The sequence below is a fragment of the Gossypium raimondii genome, chromosome 4, assembly GCF_025698545.1.
Source record: "Gossypium raimondii isolate GPD5lz chromosome 4, ASM2569854v1, whole genome shotgun sequence".
Classification (NCBI taxonomy): domain Eukaryota; kingdom Viridiplantae; phylum Streptophyta; class Magnoliopsida; order Malvales; family Malvaceae; genus Gossypium; species Gossypium raimondii.
In genome coordinates this window covers 44,888,193-44,914,780 of record NC_068568.1, presented here as the reverse complement: position 1 = coordinate 44,914,780, position 26,588 = coordinate 44,888,193, and the positions used below count along the sequence as shown (strand labels likewise).

At 31.9% G+C, this 26,588-nt stretch overlaps 2 protein-coding genes across 3 annotated transcripts; both read left to right on the top strand.

Moving 5' to 3' along the window:
* Positions 1 to 4,684: 4,684 nt before the first annotated feature.
* Positions 4,685 to 13,984, top strand: LOC105779977 (ferrochelatase-2, chloroplastic). Of its 2 annotated transcripts, XM_012604015.2 has the most exons (10): positions 4,686 to 4,998; positions 5,099 to 5,372; positions 5,953 to 6,096; positions 6,821 to 6,922; positions 8,409 to 8,512; positions 8,606 to 8,732; positions 11,047 to 11,199; positions 12,617 to 12,717; positions 13,105 to 13,306; positions 13,426 to 13,984. In XM_012604015.2, the coding sequence occupies exons 1-10, from the start codon at positions 4,886 to 4,888 to the stop codon at positions 13,648 to 13,650; spliced, it is 1,545 nt and encodes a 514-aa protein (XP_012459469.1). In that variant the 5' UTR covers positions 4,686 to 4,885; the 3' UTR covers positions 13,651 to 13,984. The 2 variants fall into 2 exon arrangements, with proteins under 2 accessions (XP_012459470.1, XP_012459469.1); XM_012604016.2 differs by lacking the exons at positions 8,409 to 8,512; positions 8,606 to 8,732 and having other exon boundaries at positions 4,685 to 4,998.
* Positions 13,985 to 25,730: 11,746 nt separating this feature from the next.
* On the top strand, positions 25,731 to 26,193 carry LOC105781007 (defensin-like protein 1). Its single transcript, XM_012605573.2, has 2 exons — positions 25,731 to 25,854; positions 25,947 to 26,193. Exons 1-2 carry the CDS (start codon positions 25,761 to 25,763, stop codon positions 26,108 to 26,110), a joined length of 258 nt encoding a protein of 85 aa, XP_012461027.1. The 5' UTR covers positions 25,731 to 25,760; the 3' UTR covers positions 26,111 to 26,193.
* Positions 26,194 to 26,588: the final 395 nt, after the last annotated feature.

The following is a 26,588-nucleotide window of genomic DNA, read 5'->3' as shown; positions in this document are numbered from 1 at the left end:
TATCAAAGTCAATAAGATTATATATACCATACTTGTGGTTCGATTTATTTATTTATTGTATTTAATAGAGTATATTTAAGAGCCGTGATCATTCTTTCCAATAATATTGTCTTCAAAGAATAAATTTTTACATTTAATTTTATACTAACTTGAACAATATTTTTATTATAGGGTAAACTATGAAAATAGTCACTTTTGTTTACCTCGGTTACATTTTAGTCACTTACGTTATCAAGTTGTATCATTTTAGTCACCAAGTCACTTACGTTATGTTAAATAATCATTTCAAACAAAAATTTTAGGTTACTTTATACGATCGGTCTTCTTATTTGTTCGTTTTGAGTAATTTAAATTTTTTCTTTTATGTTTTTAACTTTACTTTTTTCCTTTTTTTCCATTATCTTCTGTTTTCCTCCATTCTCCATTTCTTTTAACGTAGTTTTTCTATGCTTTCCATTTGTTAAAACTAGTCCTTATACTTTCATTTTTTTGAACAATTTAATTTTTTAAGTGAGGCGAGCTTGTGGACTAGTTTTAACAAATGAAAAACATAGAAAAACTACGTTAAAAGAAATGAAAAAGGGAGGAAAACAGAAGGAGAAGCAGAAGAGAATGGGAAAAAAAAGAAAGTTAAAAGAACATAAAATAAAAATTTAAATTGCTCAAAATGAAAAAAATATAGGGACCAATTGTAGAATTTAACCTAAAATTTTCTTTTGAAATAATGATTTAATATGTCACACCAGCTTACCATTACACTGTTAATGGCAATTAACGGCTTAGTGACTAAAATGTTACAACGCGATAACGTAAGTAACTAAGACGTAACATTTCAAACATAAACGACTAAAATATAACCTGAGACAAATAAAAGTGACTATTTTGATAGTTTACCCTTTATTATATTTATAAATGATATATCTAAAAAAACTTATTCATATATTAACTTGCATACTAATTTAATATTAGTACCGCTCTTAAAAATTATATTAAACTTAATTTTTTATACAAAATCTTACATTTAATTTTTAAAACCAATAAAAAATAATTAATAATATATTAATAAAATTATTACATTCGTCGAGGACTAACCAGAGACAACCACTTATTAAGGCAATGCAATTCACGCATTCTTCGACTATCTCATAGTTTCCATCATCTCAATCATAGCAACACGACGGCGTTTGGGGGTGCCGCCACAATCACGGGACCTGTCCCCTCCCCTCTAATTATGGCTACATCCTACATGGGACTCTCCAAACTCCATTGCGAACTTCCCCTAACCCGACGCTCCCAAACATTGACTATCGTTCGCAATTGAAATGGGAAAAACTGTTTCGAGGAAGTCTACACGGTCATTGGAAACTTGCACCCATACTAGTGCGGGCCGAGATTTACTTAACCAGTTCGCTATCTCCACATTAGACCTGTTTATGGATCAGGTTATCCGTACAGATCTGAAGGTTCGTTCAAGAATTGAGATGATTTTAGTAAAAATATTAAGCTCGAAAAAAGGACTTGGGCAAAAAAAATTATACCCATTTAAAATATGAGTCGAGCTCAGGCTTGAACCTATACTAAATAGGAATAAATTATATTATGATGATCCTAAAAAGCAAAGTTTTTAGGCACTAATAAAATAGTGTCACATCATTAAATTTTAAAAATAACAAAGTATTATTATACACTCATCTATATTTAATATATTCTCTAACTTAATTTAACTTTAATTAAATTATTTAAAATAATTAATTTTTAAAATTATAAACAAACATTTTCTTTTTTACAAATTTTAATCATTTTGTTTTTCATTTTCATAAATTAATTTTTAAAATTTTGTGCAACCAATTATAAAAAAATTAGTAATTTTTATGCAATTTTTTATATGCCATTAACACATAATTTTGGTAATTATTTTACTCTAAACCTCAAACATAGAACCCTGAATCTTGAACTTGAACCTTGAACCTTAATTCTTGAACCTTGAGGTTTAGGGTTTGGATTTAAGGTTTGAGGTTTAAAGTTCAAGGTTCGGAATTTAAGGTTTAGAGTTTATGTTTAAGGGTTTAGGGTTATTGTTTATGAGTTTGAGGTTCGTTGTTTAAAGATTTGAGGTTTTGGGTTCGGGTTTAGGGTTTTAAGTTTTTTATTTAAGGTTTGAGATTTTATATTCAGGGTTCAGGGTAAAAAAATTACCAAAATTATATGTCAATGTCATGAAAATTTTGATGAAATGTGATTAAATAATTGAAAAAGACCATGAATAATATGGTGAGAAATGTCTATAAAATAATTTCTCTATGGATGAGTGTATAATAATTTCATATATTTAAAATTTGATGATGTGGCAAATTTTTATTGCTGCCTAAAACCTTAATTTTAGGATCATTCTTGTTTAAGTTATTCCCATACTAAATATATAATACTATTATGATATAAATATTAAAATAATATTAAGATGATTATAAAAAATTTAATAAATAAAAATAAAATTACTAAATATTAAAATAATATAATATAAATATATTTTTAAAAAATTTAAATTTAATATAGATAGATTTAAAATAAATTTAAATTCAAACCTAGTCAAACTTAAACAAATATAAAATATATTTATATTATACTTAAATTCGATCCGAACAGTGAACAGCTTTATTCTCGACAAACGCTGTATCCAGAGCTCTACAATTTGGCTTGTCACATGGCTATTACTAAATCCTATAGAGAATGGCAGCAGTCTACTAATACCATTATTACACTAGTACACCGCTATACTAATCTACTGTATTTTGGTTGTATTATGCTTTGGTTACATTTATCCCCCAAAAGATAACATTATTACATGTTACTTTATTTAATTATATCTAATAAAATTTAGTTTAATTTTTTTTTTACTTCTAATATGTTATAAATATAAAACACTTTAAAGTTTTGTTACACATAGCTCAAAGTATCTATTTAAGAGAAAACGTATTGTCAAGTTTAGATGAACAGTACGTTTATTTGTAGTTAGTATAAACATAACGATAATAGTGAAATCAAATATTGTAACGTGAGACAAAAATAAACTAAACACACTGTATTACCCATTCAAACCTCACTTATATCAAGAAAAGTGCTTCGTCAAGCATTATGCTAATTTAAGTTCAGTCTCTTTAATAAATCTATCATCGCATCGTTATTTACCGATTGAATCTTAATTTAATTTATATAAATATTGTTACAATATAAAAAAGTAAATTTAAATATATTAAAACGTATTATTTTTATATTTATGAATTGAAAAATAATTATAAGTAATTCTAAAACTTATAATAATTTCACCCATCTGTAATGATGCAATTAATATATAAGTAAGTATACATTTAATGACGCAGACACCTTTTCATGCATTTAAGGCTCTGCTTCAACTTCAAGCTAAACAACAAAGCTTAACCCAACAACGTGTGCGCCCTTCTAACCAACCAAAATAACACAAGAAAACTTAAGTTTTTTTTTAAATAATTTTTCATATAAAAACAAATTTAAAATTATCATTGTGGGCCAAGATTCTTTTTCAGATGATACATTCTATATCTATTTTATTATATATTTTTTTGAATTAATATCACCATTATATATAATTTAATTAAAAATTTTTAAAAATAATCTGAATTGAAGTATTTATACCATTTTTTTGAATACAACATTTTTACTTTTAAAAAATTAAATATTATTGTAATCTTTTTTGAAATATAGTAGTCCTACTGTATCTAACAGAGTTGTACTTAGAGACTTAGATGCAAATTGGCTATGTGATTACTCGTTGGCATTTTTGGTAAGGATTTTTTGTTTTTAAAGTTGAGGCAAGAGCAGTTTTGAAAGACCTTTTCATAATTTGGGAAAGCATATTCAGAGAGGTAGAAATAGATTATGATAGTACACTTCCGGTGGAATCGCTTTTGACTGGTGGAGACGCTAATAGCAGTTTAGTGGAGCTACGTTTGTTACACCAATTTCTGGCCATATACTGAAGAATCATAATGGATTGTTGATCATATGACTAAGTATAATATAACTGAAAATTTAAATTTATAATTACTTGAAAAATCCCGATTTGGTTATTACTTACTGATCATAATGTGTCCATACCAAATATTAATTTTAGCTGGTTGATATATTCGTTTTATGCTTTCAATTTAAAGAAACCCTAAAATGTAATTCCAATAGAAAAAAAGTCACAAATAAACTAACGCATGGTCCACACATCTAATATAATCTAATCCTTACACCAATATTTTTGAAGCTACGCCCAATTTTGACTTGGTGGGAGATTTTAATTTTAATTCAATTGATTTTATTTATATTTTCTTTTAAAATAAACATCTTTAATTTTAATCCTTTTAAAATTTTGACTACGTAATTTATATTATATATTAATAAAAAATTGATAGCAATAGATAATAATTAAAGTTGATAATGAAGTCTATTTTAATAAAACAAACTTAGAAAAATATAAAATTCTATGATATTTCATCTTATCCAAAATAAATATATAAAAGTGAAAATTTATATAAATATTTTAATTTTAATTGATTATGTTGTTAAATTTTTTAACATGCAAAAAAAAAAAAAGAAGAAAAGAAGAAAAAAATGGTAGGCAGTGAATAAAAGTGAAGGATGAGGATGAAAACGATAGAAGATTTTATAGTGTGGTTGTTCCATTCAGTTCTCAAGTGTCTCTCTCCGAATTCCTTACCCACACCTTTCCTTCGCTTCGATTAAAAATGGAGGACTAGACTCAGCATAATTATTACTATTTGTTAAATAAAACTGTTTTCATCTCTGGTTGCTCAGAATTATCGATTGTTTTGGTTTGGGTTTTCATTTACTTCAACAGAAAGCAATGAGAAGTGGCAGAATTCAGAGTTCTGCTTCCTGCTCAGCCTCATCTTCTTCCACATTTCCTCATCCTCCATGCCTCTCCTCTGCTTCTCGCCATTGCAAGTTCCCTCGTCTGTATGTTCTTATCCACTTACGCTGCCTTTTGTTTTTTTCTTTCTTTTCTTTTTCTTTACCCTTAGTCTTTGTTTTCTTTGATACTTTGGAATGTTCCCAGACTGTCGCCTCGAGCTCTGTCTCTCTCTCAAAGGGTGTCCAGAAATTGCCTCGTCCCTGAGACAACTCAGTTTTCATTTTCTAAACAGTCCAGTACCAATAGGAAACGTTTGTTTCCCGTGAACGTGGGAGCTTTGGTGACTTCAAACACTGAAGCTATCTCCACTGGGCCTCTTGTTGCCGAGGAAAAGATTGGAGTGTTGTTGTTGAACCTTGGAGGTCCCGAGACCCTTGATGATGTGCAGCCCTTCTTGTTTAACCTTTTTGCCGACCCGGTTCGTTGCATTATTTTGCTTCAATTTCTTCTTCTTTAGTAATTATTTTGACCCTTCTTCAATATGATAACTAGTATATTACTCCCTTTCACACAGACAAATACAATTGAGCTTATCATGTGAATGAAAAGAACATAGTTATACAAAAGAACCTCAGAATCAATTGGAAGTGTTGGAGAGATCCATCTTTAAAGCCACAACAAATCCTAAATGGCTGCATAGCAGCACTTTTCGATTTGGGTATCATATTAAAAGTTTAGATCCTTTGTTTCAAGTTTTACTTGCTTTGCAGTGCTACTAAGTTCATCACGAGCCAAAAAAATGTAGTTATATTAAGGCTGTGGTTTCTTAGTATGGTGGATCAAGTACTGCAGCACTTCTTAAAAGAACTTGAACAGCCCTAGATTCTTGTTATCATATGTAAAAGAAGAGATTAATACAGTTATCCCATAACCTCTATTTACAAGAAGATCCTTAGCTATTTCCATGTCTAGTTACCAAAAAATTGAATTTGGTAATATCTTTTCCCTCTAATTAAAGTTACTTAGACAATTTTTTCATTCCGTTCTGTTTCGGACAGGATATTATACGGCTACCGAGGTTGTTCCGTTTTTTGCAAAAGCCGTTGGCACAATTTATATCTGTTCTTAGAGCTCCTAAGAGCAAGGAAGGCTATGCTTCGATTGGTGGTGGTTCTCCTCTTCGACGAATAACTGATGATCAGGCACGATTGCTTTTGTTATCATTACAGTTTCTTATGGACACATTTATATGTTATAAAACCTACCATTTTCAGTTTACTACGATGCTCATTAAGTAATGCGGAAGAGAAAAAATCAAAATAGCACCTGAACTATTCTGAAGAAATTTTGAGGCATTTGAGTACGTCACCATGCACAGACATGTGCCATGAACATTAACTTTTTGCTGATTCTTTTATGCTGTTATCTGATGTTACCTTTAATGGTAATGTTTTATTCCCTTTCCCCCTCAATAAGTTCTGTCAGAGACGTGTATCCTTTATCTTGCAACCTTGACTCAAAGAGTTTTAGAAAATTTAAAATGAAATTAATTAAACATTGGAACTGGTAATGGAAACTATCAACTTAGAGGGTACTGCTTCTAGTTTTGACTTTTTATAGCTCTGTTCATTGTGACAGCCAATTAATTTTTTAAAATATATTGTTTTATATGTAACTGAAAAAATTGACAAGTCCAAATTGTGGAAATCGATTAATTGTCATTTCTAGAGTTTATTTGTTTATGGTTGGATTTTAACTTCTTCCTTAATAGAGTAGATATATAATTGGCATTGTTTTGGCTGATGGTTTGGATGATTCCTAGGCTATCAAAACGGAAATATATAGCTTAAGCAATCCTGATCTGCTTCATGTTAGTATCTCTTCTGCCAGTCTTTAATATGTATCGCCTATCATGATTCATTTCAGGCTGAAGAATTAAGAAAGTCACTTTGGGCGAAGGATGTCCCTGCAAAAGTGTACGTTGGTATGCGTTACTGGCATCCATTCACTGAAGAAGCAATTGAGCAGGTATTTGGTTAGTTTTAGTCTTTTTTTTGGATGGCTGAAACTCTGATGTGTCTGCCTTCTCTTATTTTATTAATCCACTTCTATTTCTTTTCCACTTGACTTTGGGCATGTCAATAATATTTGAAACTTTGTACTTGACAGAACTTCATTCTGATGGTAATTTACAATCAGAATGTGATGTATCATATATTTTATCCTACCCTTTTTGTTAGTGGTTCAAAGTTCCTTATGTTTCTCATTCATCCTATTCTTTGCCGTTTTACAAGCGTATCCTAGCATAGCAGAATTTTGTTCTCTTATCACAAGTCTTGTGATATAGTGTGATATATTGTGATATATATATGATATAAGTAGAAATCTCTTGAGCAAGGAATACCTATTTGAATGATTCATAATACATATGATTACTCATATGGAATTTACAAAGTCTTCCTTTTGAAGATCCAAGAAATTCCTGTTCGAGACTTTTAATTTAATGCTTTTTCGTTTTATTTGTTTTCATTTTTAATTGACATAGACCCAAGTCATCTAGTATTATGAGGATAATGCATCGGTAATGGTCGGGATAGCTCAGTTGGTATATATATTCAAATAAACAATCACATGGGTCTTTGGAAATTTGAAGGCTCTTCCTAGATCCTCCACATGGTGTTTTGTATCCCAAATTAATGTTAGTTCATATTGGCTAACACATGTCAGAAAACTAGCTTTTGATGTTCTTCTGTCTATTGCCACCTGCTAATATTGGGACGGAACAGTGAAAAGTAATTATTGGATTTATTTGTGTAAGTAATGAATTTGAAGTTTGAACTATATTTAAGGATGGCCCAATATGCGTGTTTCCTTGTGTTGTTTTCGTGCTTGCTTGATGAGGACTGAAGAAGGATGGTGTATATGCAGTTGCTGTATGTCTCCTGAAGCAGTTAACTTTAGTCTCTGATTTGAAATCATTTGAACTTGTTGGATGAGGGTATTGCTTTACATTTTTGAAGTTTCATGATGAACTTTTTTCAATCTTGATTCGATATGAAATTTCTTTAATATTTTTCCCGATGCAGAAGTAAGTGAAAAATCACCAAAGTATTGTTTAAGTATTGTAATGTTTCAACTGTAAGTTATTATTTCTATGTGCACATTTTAAACCTTACTTTTAAAATTTATGGGTTGCTACTATATGAATGCTTTATAATTTGATTGAACTGACTTGAGGTTAGGTGTCTGCTTGTTTTCTTCTATTCCTAAAACGAGTCCACTTTTTCACAGATAATATTGCTTATATATATAAATATATATGTATATAGTTTCATTCAGGTATTACTTATAATGATCTGCTTGTTTCTTTTGGTAATTCTGCTGTCTATCTGGTGGCCTCTGAATGCATAAATCTCGTTTAAAAGAAAATCATTTTTCCCTCTGCCTTTTCTTATTTGAACATGGATTCTGGTGATACATAATTATTTTTACTTTCCTCCTAACAATAATGTAGATAAAAAGGGATGGAATTACAAAGCTTGTTGTACTACCACTTTATCCTCAATTTTCAATATCAACTAGCGGTTCAAGCCTTCGACTCTTGGAAAGTATATTTCGGTGAGGAAGAAGGACACTTTTCTTACACTGCTTGATGTAATCTTAAAATATAATCTTAAACTCCTCTGACCATGTAATCAATTGGTTCATCAGCGATGATGAGTATCTAGTGAACATGCAGCATACAGTCATACCTTCTTGGTATCAACGTGAAGGATATATAAAATCTATGGCAAATTTAATTGAAAAAGAGTTGCAAAAGTTTGACCGTCCTGAAAAGGTATGTCCTTAAAACCTTTTTTGTAATCTTGTTGACTGAGTTTTGGCAATTTTTTCTTTCATGGTTGGTCATTATCTGAATTAATACGTGAGGTAGTTGTGCTATTTACTTTTTGATTTTCACGTGAGAAGAAAGGTTGTTGAACCTAAATTTTGTATGGAACTGATGCAGTGTTCCTAAGTGAGTTTCTAATTCTCTTGTCAAGTTTTGCTTCACCATGTAGTACTTGAAACTTGGAAGCTACCTCATGACAATCCTGAATGGATGTGGTTGACTTCCTTCCTCTTGATCTTCAGAAAACTAGTGACCTTTAAAAATGGTTTTCAAACTATTGACCTTTTGCATTATTGGATTTTAGTATTATTACTCATGGGAATTGCCTGGTTATTGTTGGTTTGTAAATATCTTACATGGTTAGCTTTATTTGTACCAAAAAAGGAGAAAAAAGAAGAGCTTGGTTTATTACTTGTGCAATATAAGGAGGAGAAATAAGTCCCCGGCAATTAAATCTATCTTTTGTCTAAGAATGTAGTCTATTTTGCCAAAACTGCCTATTGCAGAAATTTAACGAATGTTGGAAATTTTAGCTCAAGCAGTTGGATTTGTTATTTCTGTTTTATAATATGGCCACATAGCAAGAACATTGGTTAGTAGTTGATTGCTAAAAGCACACATATTAAGTTTTGGAGTGTTTGATTCGCTTGCTTGAAATAAAACTTCCATGCAGCAGTGAGATAGATATTGTTGCCTAGGTGCTCAGGCTAAGCCTTTGGGTGATGGGGGTTAAAGTTACTAGTTTCTATTTATTTTAAGACAGATCAAGAAAACAAAGTGGATCATATATTTTGTATATGTTCTCAGCCTAAGTGAGTTTATCATAGCTTTGAAATTTCTTGTGTTTATTAAAAGAGTAGTTATACTGTTAAATACAAACAGTTTTTTTTCTTTAGCACTTTTATGCCTTTTGTTAATACTAGCGGAAATTAGCTTAAGCAATCTGTTATAAAGTAATTGTTTGGGAATATATAACTAAAATCTTGAATGTGGCTGAATGAACAAGGATTACTATCAAAAATTTGCATGTTGTCTGTTGATGGTGAAAAATGAAATCTCCAAAATTTATGTAGCCCAGTACGAAATGTCTAGTGAATAGCTTGTCTGCAATAATGCAGGAAAGCGGCTACTGTGGTTAAAAGGAACCTGAGGTAAATGTTGGAGAGGTCAAGCTTATTGATTTGTAAATAATGCGTAGGAAATCTTAAGGTATAGTTCTGGGTAAAGAAGATTTCTTATTCTTGGGATGTTGTGGGGTCAATTTCTGAAAATCTTCTTACCAACAGTCTTTTCTAGTGGCGGGGTTTCAAAGGGTTTTCATTGAGAATCTGATGCTACATGTTAAATTATAAATTTTCGAAATATGTTACTGACCTTTACTGTGGTAAGTCTGTCATAGGAGCCATTACTGCTACGCATGTTCAGTTTTTTAGAGTTAAATATGTCATCTCCAAGGACAAGTCGAATTGCAATGGCTGGGTCTTTTGTATTTGTAGAAGGTATCAATCATCTTGAAGGCCTGGAGAATCGGAAACTCTGATGACCATTTGATTAGGATATTATAGTGTCCCTCTTGATCTCTCCAGCAATAGCCCTCACTCATAATCTCTGCCAGAGCTACGGTTTATTAGTTATTAAAATATCTTCAGAAATTTGTACATTAAGACTGTAAGCAGCATAATAATACATGAAAAAGTTCCTGTTTCTGATTACTAAAGTTTGATTTTGGTCTTGATTGACTAGTCAAAATCATGAACTCTTTGAAATGTTGAACATGTCTTGTTGTCATCTGAATTTGAACGGGTAGATGGCAGTTTTGCATTTGATTCCTGCCTTTTTGGCTTCTTAGCTTTGGCCTTTCTATTGTGCCTATTTTTTAGAATATTTGAGAACCAGATTTTAAATTGCAAGTTAGTTTGAAATCATTATGTATTTATTGGGGTGTCTAGTGACCTCTTCCTTTTATTTTTGTTGTCTATTTATTTACATTTAAAGAATCCTGTACCACGAAATAAGAAACTGTGTTTCTCTTGATATTATTCTCTATTAAACCTCTTGAACTTTTAGTGATCACGTGGGAAGTTTCTTTGGCTGTGTGTGGTGAAGAGGGCCTTGGCTATTATCCTGTTGCAAGATGCAATTTTTTCTTAGATTTGTGCTTCCTTGATTTTCTAGTTATTTAGGTGCTTTTGCCTATCCAAAATTTAAAATTTGTCACCTTACAATAAATCTGCATATTAAATGAGAGTACATGTTACAGGTGGTAATATTTTTTAGTGCACACGGGGTGCCACTTGCGTATGTAGAAGAGGCAGGTGATCCTTACAAGGCAGAGATGGAAGAATGTGTGGACTTGATAATAGAGGAGTTAGAGAAGAGGAAGATCACTAATGCATACACTCTTGCTTATCAGGTACTTCTTGTTGGCATATTACTCCTGACTCATGTATTTCACTTCTTAATTTTCAAGTTATGGGTTTTTGATAAGTGCGAAGTCTGGATTCTGGAATTATGTGGATGGGTAGTAAAGTCCCAATGTAAATGCTTACGGAGATTCTAATTTTCTCTTCAGAAGATGCCTGTGCTGTTGGGATAATGCTGTGGCTAAATATAATTTTCACTTGTTGCAATATTATTTACTTTGATGAGGGCTAATACTCAGTATAAATAAGCCTCTACCGTACTTATATTGACATTTTTCCATGTATTCAGCTATCAGTCATTGCTGTTTTTGTAATTAATCTAGATTTACAGAAATGGTTGCATTTTATCCTTGGTAAGATGTCTAACCTTTTCCAAAAGCACTTTGAAGAGCTAGTTAAATGGTGTTCAACAATTTTGAATATGATGGAGGACAACACTTCATAAAAGCTTATAATGAGTGGATAAAAGGGTAGACTAGCATTTGTTTGCAGCAATGAGAGGATAAAGGATTAATGATGAACTGTGTTCTCTGGGGATTCAAACACACTTCCTTTTTGCTTACATGTCTGGAAAGCCTTAATAGGATTTTTTTTTTTTTTTTGGGACTTAACAATTGAAATTGAGTCTTATTTGGGAAAGGAAGAAAGAATTCTACTATTAACAATTGAAATTGAGTCTTATTTGGGAAAGGAAGAAAGAATTCTACTATTCTTTTGGAAATTGATTGCCACAACTCATAACAATACTTAAAGCATATATGAAATTTATCATCCATAGTCTTCTAGATACTTGAGAAATACTACAATCTGAAACTTCTAGTGTCAGAAAAAAAAAAAAAACCTGAAGACAATGTACCCTATAACTATATTTGACTTTGAAGTTAATTAAAGTTGAGATTCTTTGTCAGCTACAGGTTGTTTCCGTTACATTTCTACTTTATATGAGTATAGGTATTTTTAGATTTTGAGCAGTTGTTGTTCCTCTTTAGAGGGGTTTTGGTTTTAGGTTCAAACCTTTACTCCCCTTCAGACTTCCTCTCTGTGTTTCAAAAACTATAGAAATCTATTTGTTGAACTAACGATAAATTTTAGGTTGTTTTGAATGAGTCACTTTGTGTATTGGTAGTAACCTTCTTTTGGTGGATCCATGTTGGGTCTCGCTGAATTAGTGAAGCTGGTCAGGTTGGGATTCTCAGGTTTTATGGTTGCAAAAAATATTTATTGTTCCATATATACGAATTAGGTTAGGTTGGAGTTTATGATGATCAAGGGTTTCCACCCCCGACTTAATGTATGTTTTATATCTCCTAACCAGCATCTTTTCCCACATGATTTTACTTGTAACATATCTTGAACAAGTTTTCTATGGTGCCTTCTTTTCTTAAAGGTTGGTTAATGTTCCTGCAGAGCAGAGTTGGGCCTGTGGAATGGTTGAAGCCCTACACTGATGACACAATAGTTGACCTAGGGCGAAAAGGAGTTAAAGGTCTTCTGGCTGTACCAATTAGGTACTATGATTATCACAATGGTGATATACGAAATCCAATAGCTTCTAGTTACAATTTTTCTAGCTATGTGTATGTTGCATTTTACTTCAGTCATAACTTCTCTGGCTTTTGAAGCTGTAGTATTGATTATCCAAGCAAAATTTGAAGTCATAGTGTCTTTTCAAAATTTTGAGGTTTGACTCACTGCTTCTTAGGCCAGTAATTGAAACTCTTGAAGAGATTAATGTTGAGTACAAAGAGTTGGATTCACAAGGGAACTAGGATCTCATAATAATGTAATGACATCACATAGCTCCTATTTCACTTCTTCTAGCCATAAGTGTTGCATATTTTGTTGAATCAGCATTTCCGCCATGGCCTGCTAAAACTTTGATATTTGATTCACAGCTTTGTCAGCGAGCATATTGAAACTCTTGAAGAGATAGATGTTGAGTATAAAGAATTGGCTTTAGAATCCGGTATACAAAATTGGGGTCGTGTTCCTGCATTAGGATGTGAACCAATGTTCATTTCAGACTTGGCAGATGCTGTAATTGAGAGTCTTCCATATGTTGGAGCTATGGCAGTTTCAAATCTTGAAGCTAGACAGGTACCTCGAAGCTTTCCAGTTTCCACCAATGTTGTTGTGTTGTTTCACTTGCATAACACCACCATAGTTTACCAATCATTGTTTTGGTTGAGTGGGAGATGTGTTTGTTTTCTGTGCAGTCATTAGTTCCACTTGGAAGTGTGGAAGAGTTATTGGCAACTTATGATTCGCAACGAAGGGAGCTTCCAGCACCGGTGACCGTTTGGGAATGGGGTTGGACGAAAAGTGCTGAAACTTGGAATGGCAGAGCAGCCATGCTGGCAGTGCTTGTGCTGCTGCTACTGGAGGTCACAACTGGAGAGGGATTTCTGCACCAGTGGGGAATATTGCCGTTGTTCCACTAAATCCGACACACTCTCTCTCTCTCTGCCTGAAAAGTGTAAATTTTGATAAGCAACAAAGCTATATAGCATTCTAATAGAGCATATTTTAATAGGGAAAGTATATTGGGATTGGATGCTGAGATTTTAATATTTAATTAAATCCATTGGCCACACACTGATTCGGGGAATAGTTTTAAGACTTTACTTGAGACACAAGTAGCCGTGCATGGTAATTTGTTGCGACTTTACCTGTTGTGGAGTTTGCATTCCTTATTATGGCAGTAGTAATATAATCGATGTATTGTAATGATCTTTACTTGTTATGGCAATAAAATAGTTTGCTTTTCTTCTATCATATTATTATTATTATTATTATCTGAATCATTTAACTTTTATTTAATATCTATGCTATCCCAATTTTTTCCCTTAAAGCTTTTAATTCATCATTCGAAAATAAATATGAATTAATAATGTCAAAACTGTAGTTAAAAATTTAAAAGAAATATTTGGACCAGTAAAAGAGATGGAACAAACAAACAACGAACACATTTGCTTGACCCAATTTACAATCCATTCAAAGTTCTAACCTTGAAATTTCAAAATGTTTTAATTAAATCTTTAAAGTAAGAGTATTCTGTCAATTAAATTTTACAGCCACCTAATCATTAATTTAGACATTAAATACTTGTTCAAATATAATAGGAAATACATTTAAAACGCGTTAATTAAATTAGAAATACACATATGTTTATCGTATGAACAATTTAAATGTCACATTAAATTGAAGCTAACATAAAAAACTCTTCAAACTCCTCAATCAACATATGAAGATAGTATTTTATGAAACATTCCATCAAAATTTTATGCATGCAAACTTACATTTTTATGGGAAGAACAAAAAATCATGCAATTATCCATGAAGACCACGTACCACAAGGGTCTTGATGAGGAAGCAATTAGGTTTTCTTGTAGAGGTTAAGCATTAATGAGGAATCCATAATGGAATGTCGAAGGGGTGGACTTTTTTTTATGATTAATCACTAGTGGTTCATCTTAGTATTAAGCTTTATGGGTACTAAATAAAATTTCAAAATTTTTGGATTTAATGAAATTTTTAAAAAGTATGATTTAATTAAAATTTGGGTAAATTACACCAACAGTCACTCAACTTTGATGTAGCTGACAAGACAATCACTCTGATTTCAATTCAATTTCTCAACTTTCGAAAAATAATAAATCAACCGTTTTAATCATTTTCCATTACAGATGTAACGGAAAAGTGACATGGCATTTAACAGAGTCCTTATTGTCATTAATCGGCTAGTTAGACGGTTAACATCAGTTTAAATAGCCCCATTTAAGAGTTTAGGGTTTAGATAGTAAAAGAAAAAGAAGAGGAGGAGAAGAAGAAGAAGAAAAGAAAAATAAGAGAAGAAATAGAGATACTGGCTGTGATTCTGGTGTGCTATTGTAGAAACCCAGCCAATTTAAAGACGTCTTGGTCCAATGACAACCGAGGTAGAAGGTTTTTAGAGTGTAAGAAGAATGGGAGTGGGTTTTGAAATCCATTTTTTTCGCTTGATTTGATCCACCATTGATGCCTCGTTCACGAATTGTGTTTTTGGGTCTTCTGAAAAAAGTGAGGACATTGGAGGATGCAATGAGGAGGGGGAGAAAAACATGGTGTTTGGTGCAGTTATTTGTAATATTATTATTGTTGTTTAAATAAAAAACCAGCTATGTGATAGCTGGTGTTGCTGTTGTTGTTGAAATGGAAAACTAGCTTATATGGCTATTGGTATTGGAAGAGTATTCTTTCGTAGTGAGTGGAAGCTTACAGATCTAAATGTCATGGTCTGTAAAAGGTATTAGTTTGCTTGTATTTTTTAGTTGAGACTTGAAAGTTGAAAGACTAATGCCAATCTCATACGTTTGTATTTCATTTGATTTGATTTTCTGAATACCATGTGGAATGTTTAATCTTCTTTTAAGACTTGAAAAAATATTTGGTTATTGTTTATCATTTTCTTACATTGCATGGATCAATGCTCAGAATGGTAGAAGAGACAAAACAGATGAAAAAAAGCATAAAACATTGGTCAGCATTAAACTTTCATTCATAAATTAAGGCCAAACTATTTACAAAAAGAATGGCTAACAATTAAGTACAATTGAACACATTTGAATTGTAGGCAATTTTTTAAAAACTTTCAGTAACTGTATGCCTAAGTTTAGATAACATTACCAATTATAGGCAAATTTACAAAAACTAATTTGCCTAGATTAAGAAATCAATAGCAGTAATAGAAAAATTTACACAAGCTTAAAAAGTTAACAAAATAAACGCTCGGTTCACAATGTCATCGATGGGTCTGACACAAATGACTCTTGAGTAGAAGACATTCATCTAACAGTGATTGGTTTCCTCTTGAGTAAAAGCTTTTCTCTTGGGCCAGCAACTTGTTGGTAAGTTGGGGTAGATTGTTGATGAGTTGGGGCAGCTTTTTGCTGAATTGGAGTAGCTTATTGCTGAGTTGGGGCAGCTTCTTGCTGAATCGGGGCAACCTTGATTATGAACACCAACTTTGTGTCTTTTGACCTATAAGTACAAGTGAAATCCATCAAACGCATTGCATATATAAGTAATCTAATGAAGCCAAGGCAGATGACTTACTAAAATGTTTTAACAGATTTCCCCTTTGCAACTCTCTTATTGTGGCCTAATTTCTTGCATTTACTGCACCTCATTTCCACCCCTCTCTTGGTCAACCTTTATGTTGTTTGTGGTTCATTAGATTCTTTCCTTCTCACCTTAATAGGTTTGCTAGGTGGCTTTCTTAATGTAGGAGGCAATATTAGCAGCATGTCTGGTACAGACTCCCATTGCTTAGGACCCCTTACCGGTCTTATGAAGTTGGAGTAAATGGCAAGCTGAGTTTGCTTGGTGTACTAGGTTTTTGCATAAGTTTCAGGGTATTCATCTTTTTTATGAATGACAACCACTACATGCATGCAAGGGATGCCAGTGAGATCCCAATTCCTGCAAGAGCAGGAATTCTCAACTAGGTCCACCACATGCTGATTGCTTGGACCACATTCAACCTGATATCTATCCCCTACCAGCATGCGATGGAACACACCTAAAAAACAATCACTAAAACATATCATATTATATTCAAGTAAAGTGATGGCAGAATAAAGGCATACATATATTAAAAACAACATGTGGTTAGCCCCACTAGCATGTGATGGCAGAATAAAGGCATAAATATATTTAAAAAGTATCTATTTACCTTAGTGAATTTTTAATATTGACATCTAGCTTTTTCTTGATTTTTGGAGGCAAGATTCCTTTAATTTTTTCAGCTTTTTCTTTCTTCTTGACAATCAACAATATAATCTTGGTCTTAATTGTTTCCATTATGGTCAAAATGGAATTCCCTCTTACTTCCAGTATCACCTACTAGCAAGTAACATAAATGATTAGTGAGACCAGGTCCTTAATGAACTGCATGTAGAAAATAAATAAGGGTTTACCTTGTTAAAGTATTCAGAAAGATTATTCACCAACATGTCAGACTGGTTCCTAATTGACAAGTGAGACCTTGACCAGTGAGTAGAGTTCTTTTCCTTCAACCAATCATAAGCATGTTGATTGGTATTCTTCAGTTCAACCATTACATTCTCAAAATCCCTTTGAGTGCTTGCTCTGGCAACTTTCTAAAGAAAATCTTTCAATTTCTTTGTTCGAAAACTAGCTTTCTTGAAATTGGCATGTAGGTGTTTAACACAATGTCTTGTTTCTGCATTAAGAAACAACATAGATATTGCTTTTACAAGTCCCTGCAAATAGAACAAAAATAATTTAATTATAACGCCCTCAACCAGATCTAATTCACTGGATTCAGATCTTGGGTGTTATAACACAAATACAAACTTGTGCTTATATACTCATACCCGACTTTCATACCTAATACAACTTAATTAAAATAATCTCTCAACCAAAATTCCAATTGAATATACATTGGATAATTATTATTGTACAAGAATTTCTACTTCGAGGACTTTTAGACAAGGCTCATAACTTAATTACATTATCTCAAAGTGTAAATCTTAAATAATGTTATTGACTACATTTATGCTACCAACTCGTTCTGTATGCATAATAGCTAGCCCTGCCACTTTTTTGGCTTAGCCCTGGTGTAGAACTAAATCAACTTACCTGCAACATAAGGCACAGAGGTAAGTTCATGAGAACTCAGTGAGATAAACACCCATTTACTAAATCATTTTTATATTTCGCATTGGGTAATTTAATTCATCATCTCATTCTTCTTTGTTCTTTAACTTGTTTCTAGCGAATACCTTTTTAGAATGTCATTCCTCGTACCTTAGATGTCACCCTTGACTTTGAGATCATGCATTACTTTCCGCATCTTTGATACATTACTCTTGTTCTTAACTTAGCACTTTTGTGATTTCTTAACCTTACCCATTCCAGAGGCTCATAGGGACAAAATATTGTTATTCTTACATACATACTCTAAGTCATCATTTCTTCGCAATCCATGAATGATTTTGTATTTAGATAAAAGATACATTCTTTAATTATATGATTTGATCCTTTGTGGAAAATACCATTTTTCTTCTGATAATTACAGAAAAATAACCATCTTCAATTTACTAGACATAGCCCTAACTCAAATTTGCTCTTCAAGTCTAATTAACCCATACTCTGAATTCACTACATGCTCTGGCGCATTACAGTTTCTTTTCTCTTATCTTAAGACCATGTAGGATATGCCATAACAGTTTATACGAAGCTCGCCACAAAAGAAACTTATTAGAATAATCTCATCAAATGTATAACATGATACGCCACATCGGTTTTTCCTTTTGAGTTCATTACAACTATTGTTCCTTCAAAGTTCAACGTGAATGCCATTTCTTTCCCTTAGAGTCCACCATAGAGGCATTTCCTTCACAGTTCACCATGAATACAATTATTCAAAGTGCGCCAAAAGGGCATTCTCTTCATAAATCGCCCAAAGGCTTTCTTTTCATAGATAGCTATAAAGGCTGTCTTTTCAAAGATAACCATAAAGGCTTCCTTTTCATAGATCACCACAAAGGCTTCCTTTTCTAGCGTGTTTACGATAGGGATTCGTGTAGACTCACATTTCGTGAGGTTTGCCTCTCATCGTCCTAGGTCATGGAGAGAACCCCTTTTCGGTAATAATATTCCTTTAGTTCTTTTCCATAAAATGCCATAGCCCAGCTATGGTATTACTCAATATGGTGCCATGGCCATATACTTTTCCTTTCAGATATCGTGTTTAAAGTCTCAATGGACCTCTTTTAGACTCCACCGCGGTGAACAGACACAAACTCACGTAACAGACCTTTCATGCATTAGCACCAAACTTAACATACTTCTTAGACATGCTCTTACAGTTATATTTTTGAATCTAGATCTCTTATCACATACTCTATACTTTTCAGATTCATGCAAACTATACATGCAAATCTTATCCAACGTTCATATATCAACATACTCATCGTACCATCATTTTTTAATCTCAGTTCATAGTTCATACGATTATTCACAGAAGTATCTAGACTAAACCAATTTACATACATAAGAGTCAGCTTAGGGACTCACCTTACACCTACGAACAACAGCTTAATCTCCAGATCCAAACACCTACCATGAAATCTCAGCAATTCATTGCTATAAGACATTGGGATACCATTAAAACTCATTCGTATAACTTCTATCGTCATCCGAAACCCAAATAACCTCTATGCAACACCTCACTTCCTCATCTTACTATTTACACATATAAAATAAACTTACTCTTTCAAAAGTCAACATGCAAGTCCATAATACTTACGTAGGATATGAATAACCTTCTGCATGAGCTTCGATCCTTAGTTTCAGCCTAGCAAGAAAGATCATTGATCAACTTTGAAACAAGTTAACAATGGTGTTTTCAATTAGAAGGAAGAAGATAACTCCCCCTTTCTTATAAAGCTCACATCAATATATATGTAAAACCTATGTTCTCATAGTGGAACTTGACACGTGTCACCAACTTTTAAAATTATCCTTATTAGTGACTTACATATGTAGAGAAATGTATACAAGAATCCAAAATCTTTACGTATCGTTGATTTATCCCTTTGTTCACTTATGATCGTATCACTAAAATGTCACTTGCACCATAATTAGACAAACTCGGCATACCTTACCTTTGGCGATAACCTCATTACCCAGGAACCCTTGACACACTTATCAATCTATTATTTTATACATATTTACACATTTTCGAGAGCAATTCTTACATTATATTCTAACATTAGCTATGCGCCCTCCGTATATGCCAAAGTTTCAATTGGACGAATAGGACCACATCATTCAGATTCTTTCGGGTTACTCGACTAGACTCAAGACCTGTCAATATTGGGTGTTACATTAATTCTTTGACATACCATCCTAAATGAAAACAACATAAAACATAGCAGACAAATAGAGTTTTACCTTCTGTTTGTCAAACATGAAAGATATCTGATATGAACTCACAATTTTCAAGTCTAATGTAAACAACTCAAAGAACTAGAGCCATGATGCTTGGTTTCACTTTCAACAGTAGCATATGCAATAGGATAGATGCTATTATTTGAATTTATTCCAACAACTTCCAATAGGTACTTAGCCCTTTAAGAAACATCCATCTAAACCTATTATCCTCTTACAACCAATCCTATACCCATCTTTGCATACTTGTAGACAGACATACATCCTTTGAAACAACCTGCTATCCATATAACAAATTATTGTTGTTCCAACGTTTTGGGTCCTAACCTCCAACAGATACTCATAAATCTTCTCATATTGAGCCTTATAAGCTCCTTCAAGTAAATTTTAATACCCTAATTTTAGCCTTCCTACATTTGGTTAATGAGACAAGGCAAAGGAAATCTCTTTTGACATATTGTTGCAACGATGTCAAAGAATAATTAGGATCAACAATGAACTTGTCTTTATAATGTTGACCTATCCAAGCTGAGATTATATTCTTAGTTTTATAGGCTTTAGAGCAAGTATGCTTAGGGTTTGAACTCCTGATTTGCCAAGTCTAGTCAGTAGGGCCATTAGGGTGTAGTCTAGAGGCCCATATGTACCAAGAACATTTTGAACTGCAAACTGCCTTTAACCTCTTTAGATCATTTTTTGGGAGCTTAATAAAATAATTATTCAACTTACCATACTGCTTGGCAGCTTCTTTTAGATTGTCTTTGGACCTAAATAACATTCCAACATGAAGTTTTAGATTACTTATGTCATTGTCCGGGTTGAACTCAGGCTAATTTTGGCCATCTGAGTTAGATTCATGTACATTATTTAACCTCACAGAATCATCACTATAACACAGTTCCCCTACTTCTATATCATCCATGTTTAAACCATCTAGATTAACCCTAATCCTACTAGACATATCACTATCATACACATCAAAATCAAACATTTCTTCTTCACTCTCATTAACATCAATAAAGGTAGTGGAAGACAATAAACAAACATTTTAATACAACCTAGGCAATGACATACAATAATCAATACAAAAACAATTTAATACAAACACATTCATTTATATCATGTACAATAACCAAATAATTTAATAAAAACAAATCTATTTTTTTTCATACACATGGCAGACAATAACCAAAAACTTTAATACAACCTAGGCAATGGCAAACAATAACCAATCCAAAAATAATTTAACAAAAAAAAAATCCATTTCTGTCATGTACAATAGCCAAACAATAATCATGCACTTTAATCCAAAACAGTATCATGTACATGGTAGACAATAACCAAACAATAATCATGCACTTTAATCCAAATCATATTTGAAACTAAAGAAGCTTGATACTATTAGTCATAAAAATAGGAACTGATTTGTCTCTTTCCTAAGGCAATTAGTATGCACGTTACATGACATGCAATTAGTATTCACATTTTGATTTATTTTTATAAGAGTAAGTGCTTATGGGAATTTTATTAAATTGACTTATTTCATAAAGCGTTAAAAATAACCTCCCTAAAAAGAAATCACATTTGTTGATAAATAGGTGACTTATCGATTAGATCCAAGTGTGAGCGTTCTTTAGAAGGGTAATTTGTTTTGGATCTACTATCAGGTGTGGGTCTAATCTAAAATAAAAATTGATATACATTAATTCTAGTATTTAAATAAATATTATTATTTATATTGTGTTTTATGCAAATACATAAAGTATTCCAAAAGGGGAGCTTAAACCCATCAATGTGTATTGTACCAAGTGACCCAAACCAACTAGCTTATGAAAAGTATGTTGTGTGGTTATGATTTTCATTGTTTGAAAAGTATGTTATTCTCATTCTCATGTTATGTGATATTATACCATAATCGATTTTACATGACAAATAAATTGTGATATTTCGATATATTAAATAATATGTGAAACACATGTTAAACATACCTTACATGATATTATATATTGAGAAATTTGATTTGCATGTTGCAATGTGCCAATGTGACAAGTGATATCTTGAAATGAAAAATATGTATACATATGTTTATTATGGCTATATCACATACCTGGGGTGGGCCATTGTAAGGAAGGAAGAATTAGTGGCTTCGTCCACAACCTACATGACAGCTTGTCTATGAATATTAGTGGCTTCATCCACAACCTACATAGCAACTTGTTTGTGAATATTAGTGGTTTATCCACAACCTACATAGTAGCTTATCTATAAATTTGGAGTGATTGGATGGATGAGTTCTAGGGAACTCAATTTTAAAGTGTAGCGGTGATAGGTAAGATGTTTTAAAAAGATTTGCATAATTGTTTTACAAAAACTGCATTGCCATGGTCATGTGCATAAATATTGGATATTTTGAATTATGAGTAAATTCTTATTGTTATATGTTTTGTATATTGAATTCCTACTTAATACTTGAATTAAGACTCGCACTGAGCTTTATAGCTCACCTCCTTTAGTTTTCTAATTTTACAGATAACTTCGAGGTTAGGATTCAATGATGACATTTGCAGGAGTTTCTCGGAATTCTTTTTAAATTAAAGTAATTAAAGTATTTTTAATTTTTTGTTATTTTGGGATTGTAATAAGTTTGAGTATAGACTGTGGCATGAGACTTTACTTTAGGGATTTTTCATTTTGATATGCATGAGTTGATTGCATGACATTAAGTTTTAAAATTGCATAAATTAATATTTGATAAGAATATGCATGTAACTTGGTTTCTATTAAAACTTGACAAAATTGCTATTTTTCGCTTCGACAATGAAAATGAGTTTTAGACAAAAATACGACCTGGTTTTTTAGGTTTTAAATTGTCTATTGATGTTTTATAGAATTTACATTAAATATTGATTTTTAACAAAATATGGTTTTAGTAAACTTTTTGTTGCGATTCTTATAAAAATATGTCAATATTACATTTTTCCATTGCAATTCGAGAAACGAGTTTTTAATAAAATTAGACTTAGTTTTCAAAATTACTAATATTTACAAATGAGATTTCTTAATACATTTAATTCGAAGTTAATGTGTTTTTCCGAATAACGATGAATAACCAAGGTATTTAATTTTGAATAAATAAACGAATGATTTTGAAATATGATTGAAATTATGAAAGTTTTGAATAGTGATCAAACTTTTACAAATACCAGAATGATTGTGATTGATTTCTATAATTTTCATATTTTTTGTGAAATTAAGTTAAATATTTTATTTCCTAGTTTTGAACGATTTACACAAATGGTTTAAAAAATATGTTTAAAAACTAAGAAGGTTTTTCTAGGCCATTCCGGTGGCCAATGTAGCTTTCCTAATTTGGCTATAATGATTGGGTCGGGTTTGGGGAGTTACATGTTCTCTTTTTGCTGATTTGATTTTGGATGCTTATAACTATTTGGTATTTTTATTTTTGGTTGGGATTTCACGGGTCTAGAATGTTTAGGGGTTGAGATTTGGTGGTTATGGTGGTGGTGTCTTGGCAAAGGAGTGACAGTGAGTGATGCTGGTGTGGTGATTAAATAATAGTGGGCTTGTGGAGGTGGTTAACATCGAACGTGGTGAAAAGGCCCCCCTTTTCTCTTTCTATTTTTATTATTTAATGGTGGCGTGTGAGAGGGACGATAGGAAAATGTCCAACATGGATTTTTTATAATTTATTTTTTTGAAAATTTTTAATATATTATGTAATTCATATCATATAAATTTTATTTTACTTAAATCAAACGAAAGAAGGGTTCTTTTTATGCCACCCTTTTAGCAAAATATTGAATTGAAGGTGAAGTTAACAAAATATTTCATTATGAATTAAATGAGAGCATTTTTGTAGGTCTTGATTACAAATATTAAAATTTACGTGTAATTATTTTTATTCTTTTAAGGTATCCATTGAAACTATCATATTGATAGCATGCATGCATTGAATGAATTGTATCCAATGAACCATTTCCCAATGTGAATTAGTTCACATTTATTTTATTTAATGCAATATAGAAATTTCTCTCTTGGAAATATTCATTTTGCTCTGTTACTATTATTATGGATACTGTCTATGAATGCAATTTTAATATATCTAAAGCCTTGAATGATAGTGGAATTGACATATATTTTAAGTTTTAATTCATCCTTAAATTTCTAAATGTTTTAATTAAGCCTTCAAAGTATTAATGTTCTAATAATTAGGTCCTTTAGTTAGCTTCATCATAGTTTAGGTGTTGAATGCTTGTTCAAATGTAACATGGAATATATTTAAAGCGCGCGAATCAAATTATAAATATGTCTTTTCTCCTTTTAACATTTTATTATACTCTTATAGAACACTTGTGAAAAAGTTTGGACTTTACCTCTTAAAAAACTAAAAAAATTTGAATCTAGGGGAAAAACTGTTCAAACTCCTTTATCAACATTTTATGCAAACATCCCGTAAAAAAAGCATGCATGCAAGCTTACATTTTATTATTGGATGAACTTTTCAAAATTTTTTTAAAAGAAATTGTATTTATGAGATGAACTTGGTAATTAATGGTGATTGAACTTCTCAAAACAATGGGGTTGGAGTGGGAAAGCTGAAAAGTCAGCTGATTGCTTTTGTTCCTTATAAATACGTCTTTTTTGAAAATGATCAAATCAGTCCACCCTTTTGAGCAGGCAGATCTGAGTAGTGAAGCAAAGCAAAATGTTTGGTATTTTTGTTTCGTTCATAAATTGCATTATGGCTGTGGTTTCGGCTGTGATCATGGTCGCTCAGTTTGTTTCTCTCTTTTGGGAGATTTTCTAAGAAGAATGATGGATAGATTGTAATCATCTTATCTTTACTTGAATAAAAGATTGCCTTTTCTTCTATAATTGCAAACATTCCAATCATTTAGCTTCTATTTTACATTTATATGTTTGAGCAATGGTAGATGTATAGCTTTCTTTTTATTTGAGTGTTCTAGTAGTTGTTGATCTCTCTATCGCTTAATGGGCCTAGAGAATGTGGAGTATTAGTTACTGAACTCGTTTCAGTAGATATCTTAAGAAATAAGAAGAATATTTATCCCTAAAAATAATAATTATATTTCATGTACCATCCCTTATTCACCAATAAATGATAAATTAAATAAAAAAATATGAATTTTTAAATTTAAAATCCTAAATTTTAACATTTATTTATAGTTAATTATTTAATTATATTTAAATAAAATTATTGATATTTTATACTTTTATTATTATTTAATGATAAATTGTTTATTAATGGTGCTTGTATCAAATATTTTCTAAAGGAACTCATTGAAATTTATATAAAACGAATTAAAACTGTATTTATAGTATTTTGAACCCACAAAAGCAAAAGTAAATATTTTGTCTGTACGTACACACACGAGCAAACCGCGAGTGAGAAAAGAAGACGAAGGTTGCAGGTCGATTGAGGTGACAACTGTGGCGTTTCTCCTAACACGTAACGAAGCAGGTTGCACCGCATCGACCCACTTGTCAACCACAAGCTAACCTGCTGCCACTTCCCTACACCACCAACTTGTATATATATACACATTATTCGATGGAGAAAGTACCTGAGCTAGCCGTTGAGATGGGGACGAAGAAGCTGTTTGGGATGTTGTTCATGTTGCTGCTCCTCGTTGCTTTGGCTTCTCGTAAATCTCTTCAATTTTTCTATATCTGTTATTGTTTTTTTTTTAAATATATTATAGGTAGCATATGTGATGATATAGATGTGGTATTGCAGATGGGGGGATGGTGGAGGGCAGAATATGCGAATCGAAGAGCCATAGATTTAAGGGAGTGTGCCTGAGTGATCACAACTGCGGGCTGGTGTGTAGGAACGAAGGTTTCTTGGATGGGTGGTGCCGAGGGTTCCGCCACCGTTGCTTCTGTACTAGGAACTGTTAGAACTTGGAAGTATATGCATGACAATGGCTGCTTTCGCCCTTTGTTTCCATACAAATAAATATTAATAAATGTCCCTTAGCACATCTTTTGTTTGGTTTTTTATTTTTGTATTTGGTTTGAAAATACAATGGAGCATCAGCATGCAGTGCCGACTTCTACATTATCCGCCAGGTTCGGGTTCACCTAAAATTTTAGTTCTATTTTTTAAGCTTGGGTCTCGCTTAATCTAAAAATAGTTTAAAATTTTGTCTAAATCTAATAAATAAAATAAAATTTTATATTTTATATAAAAATAAATTTAAAAATTTTAAGTAATTTAGATAGCATTAAAATAATTGTAATTTAGTAAACAAATAAAAATTATATATTATTTATATAATAACAATAAAATATTAACAATATAATGACATAATGACAATAAAGTCAATATTTTTACCCAAACCATCTAATATTAAGTAAGCAACACCTTTTAACCAAT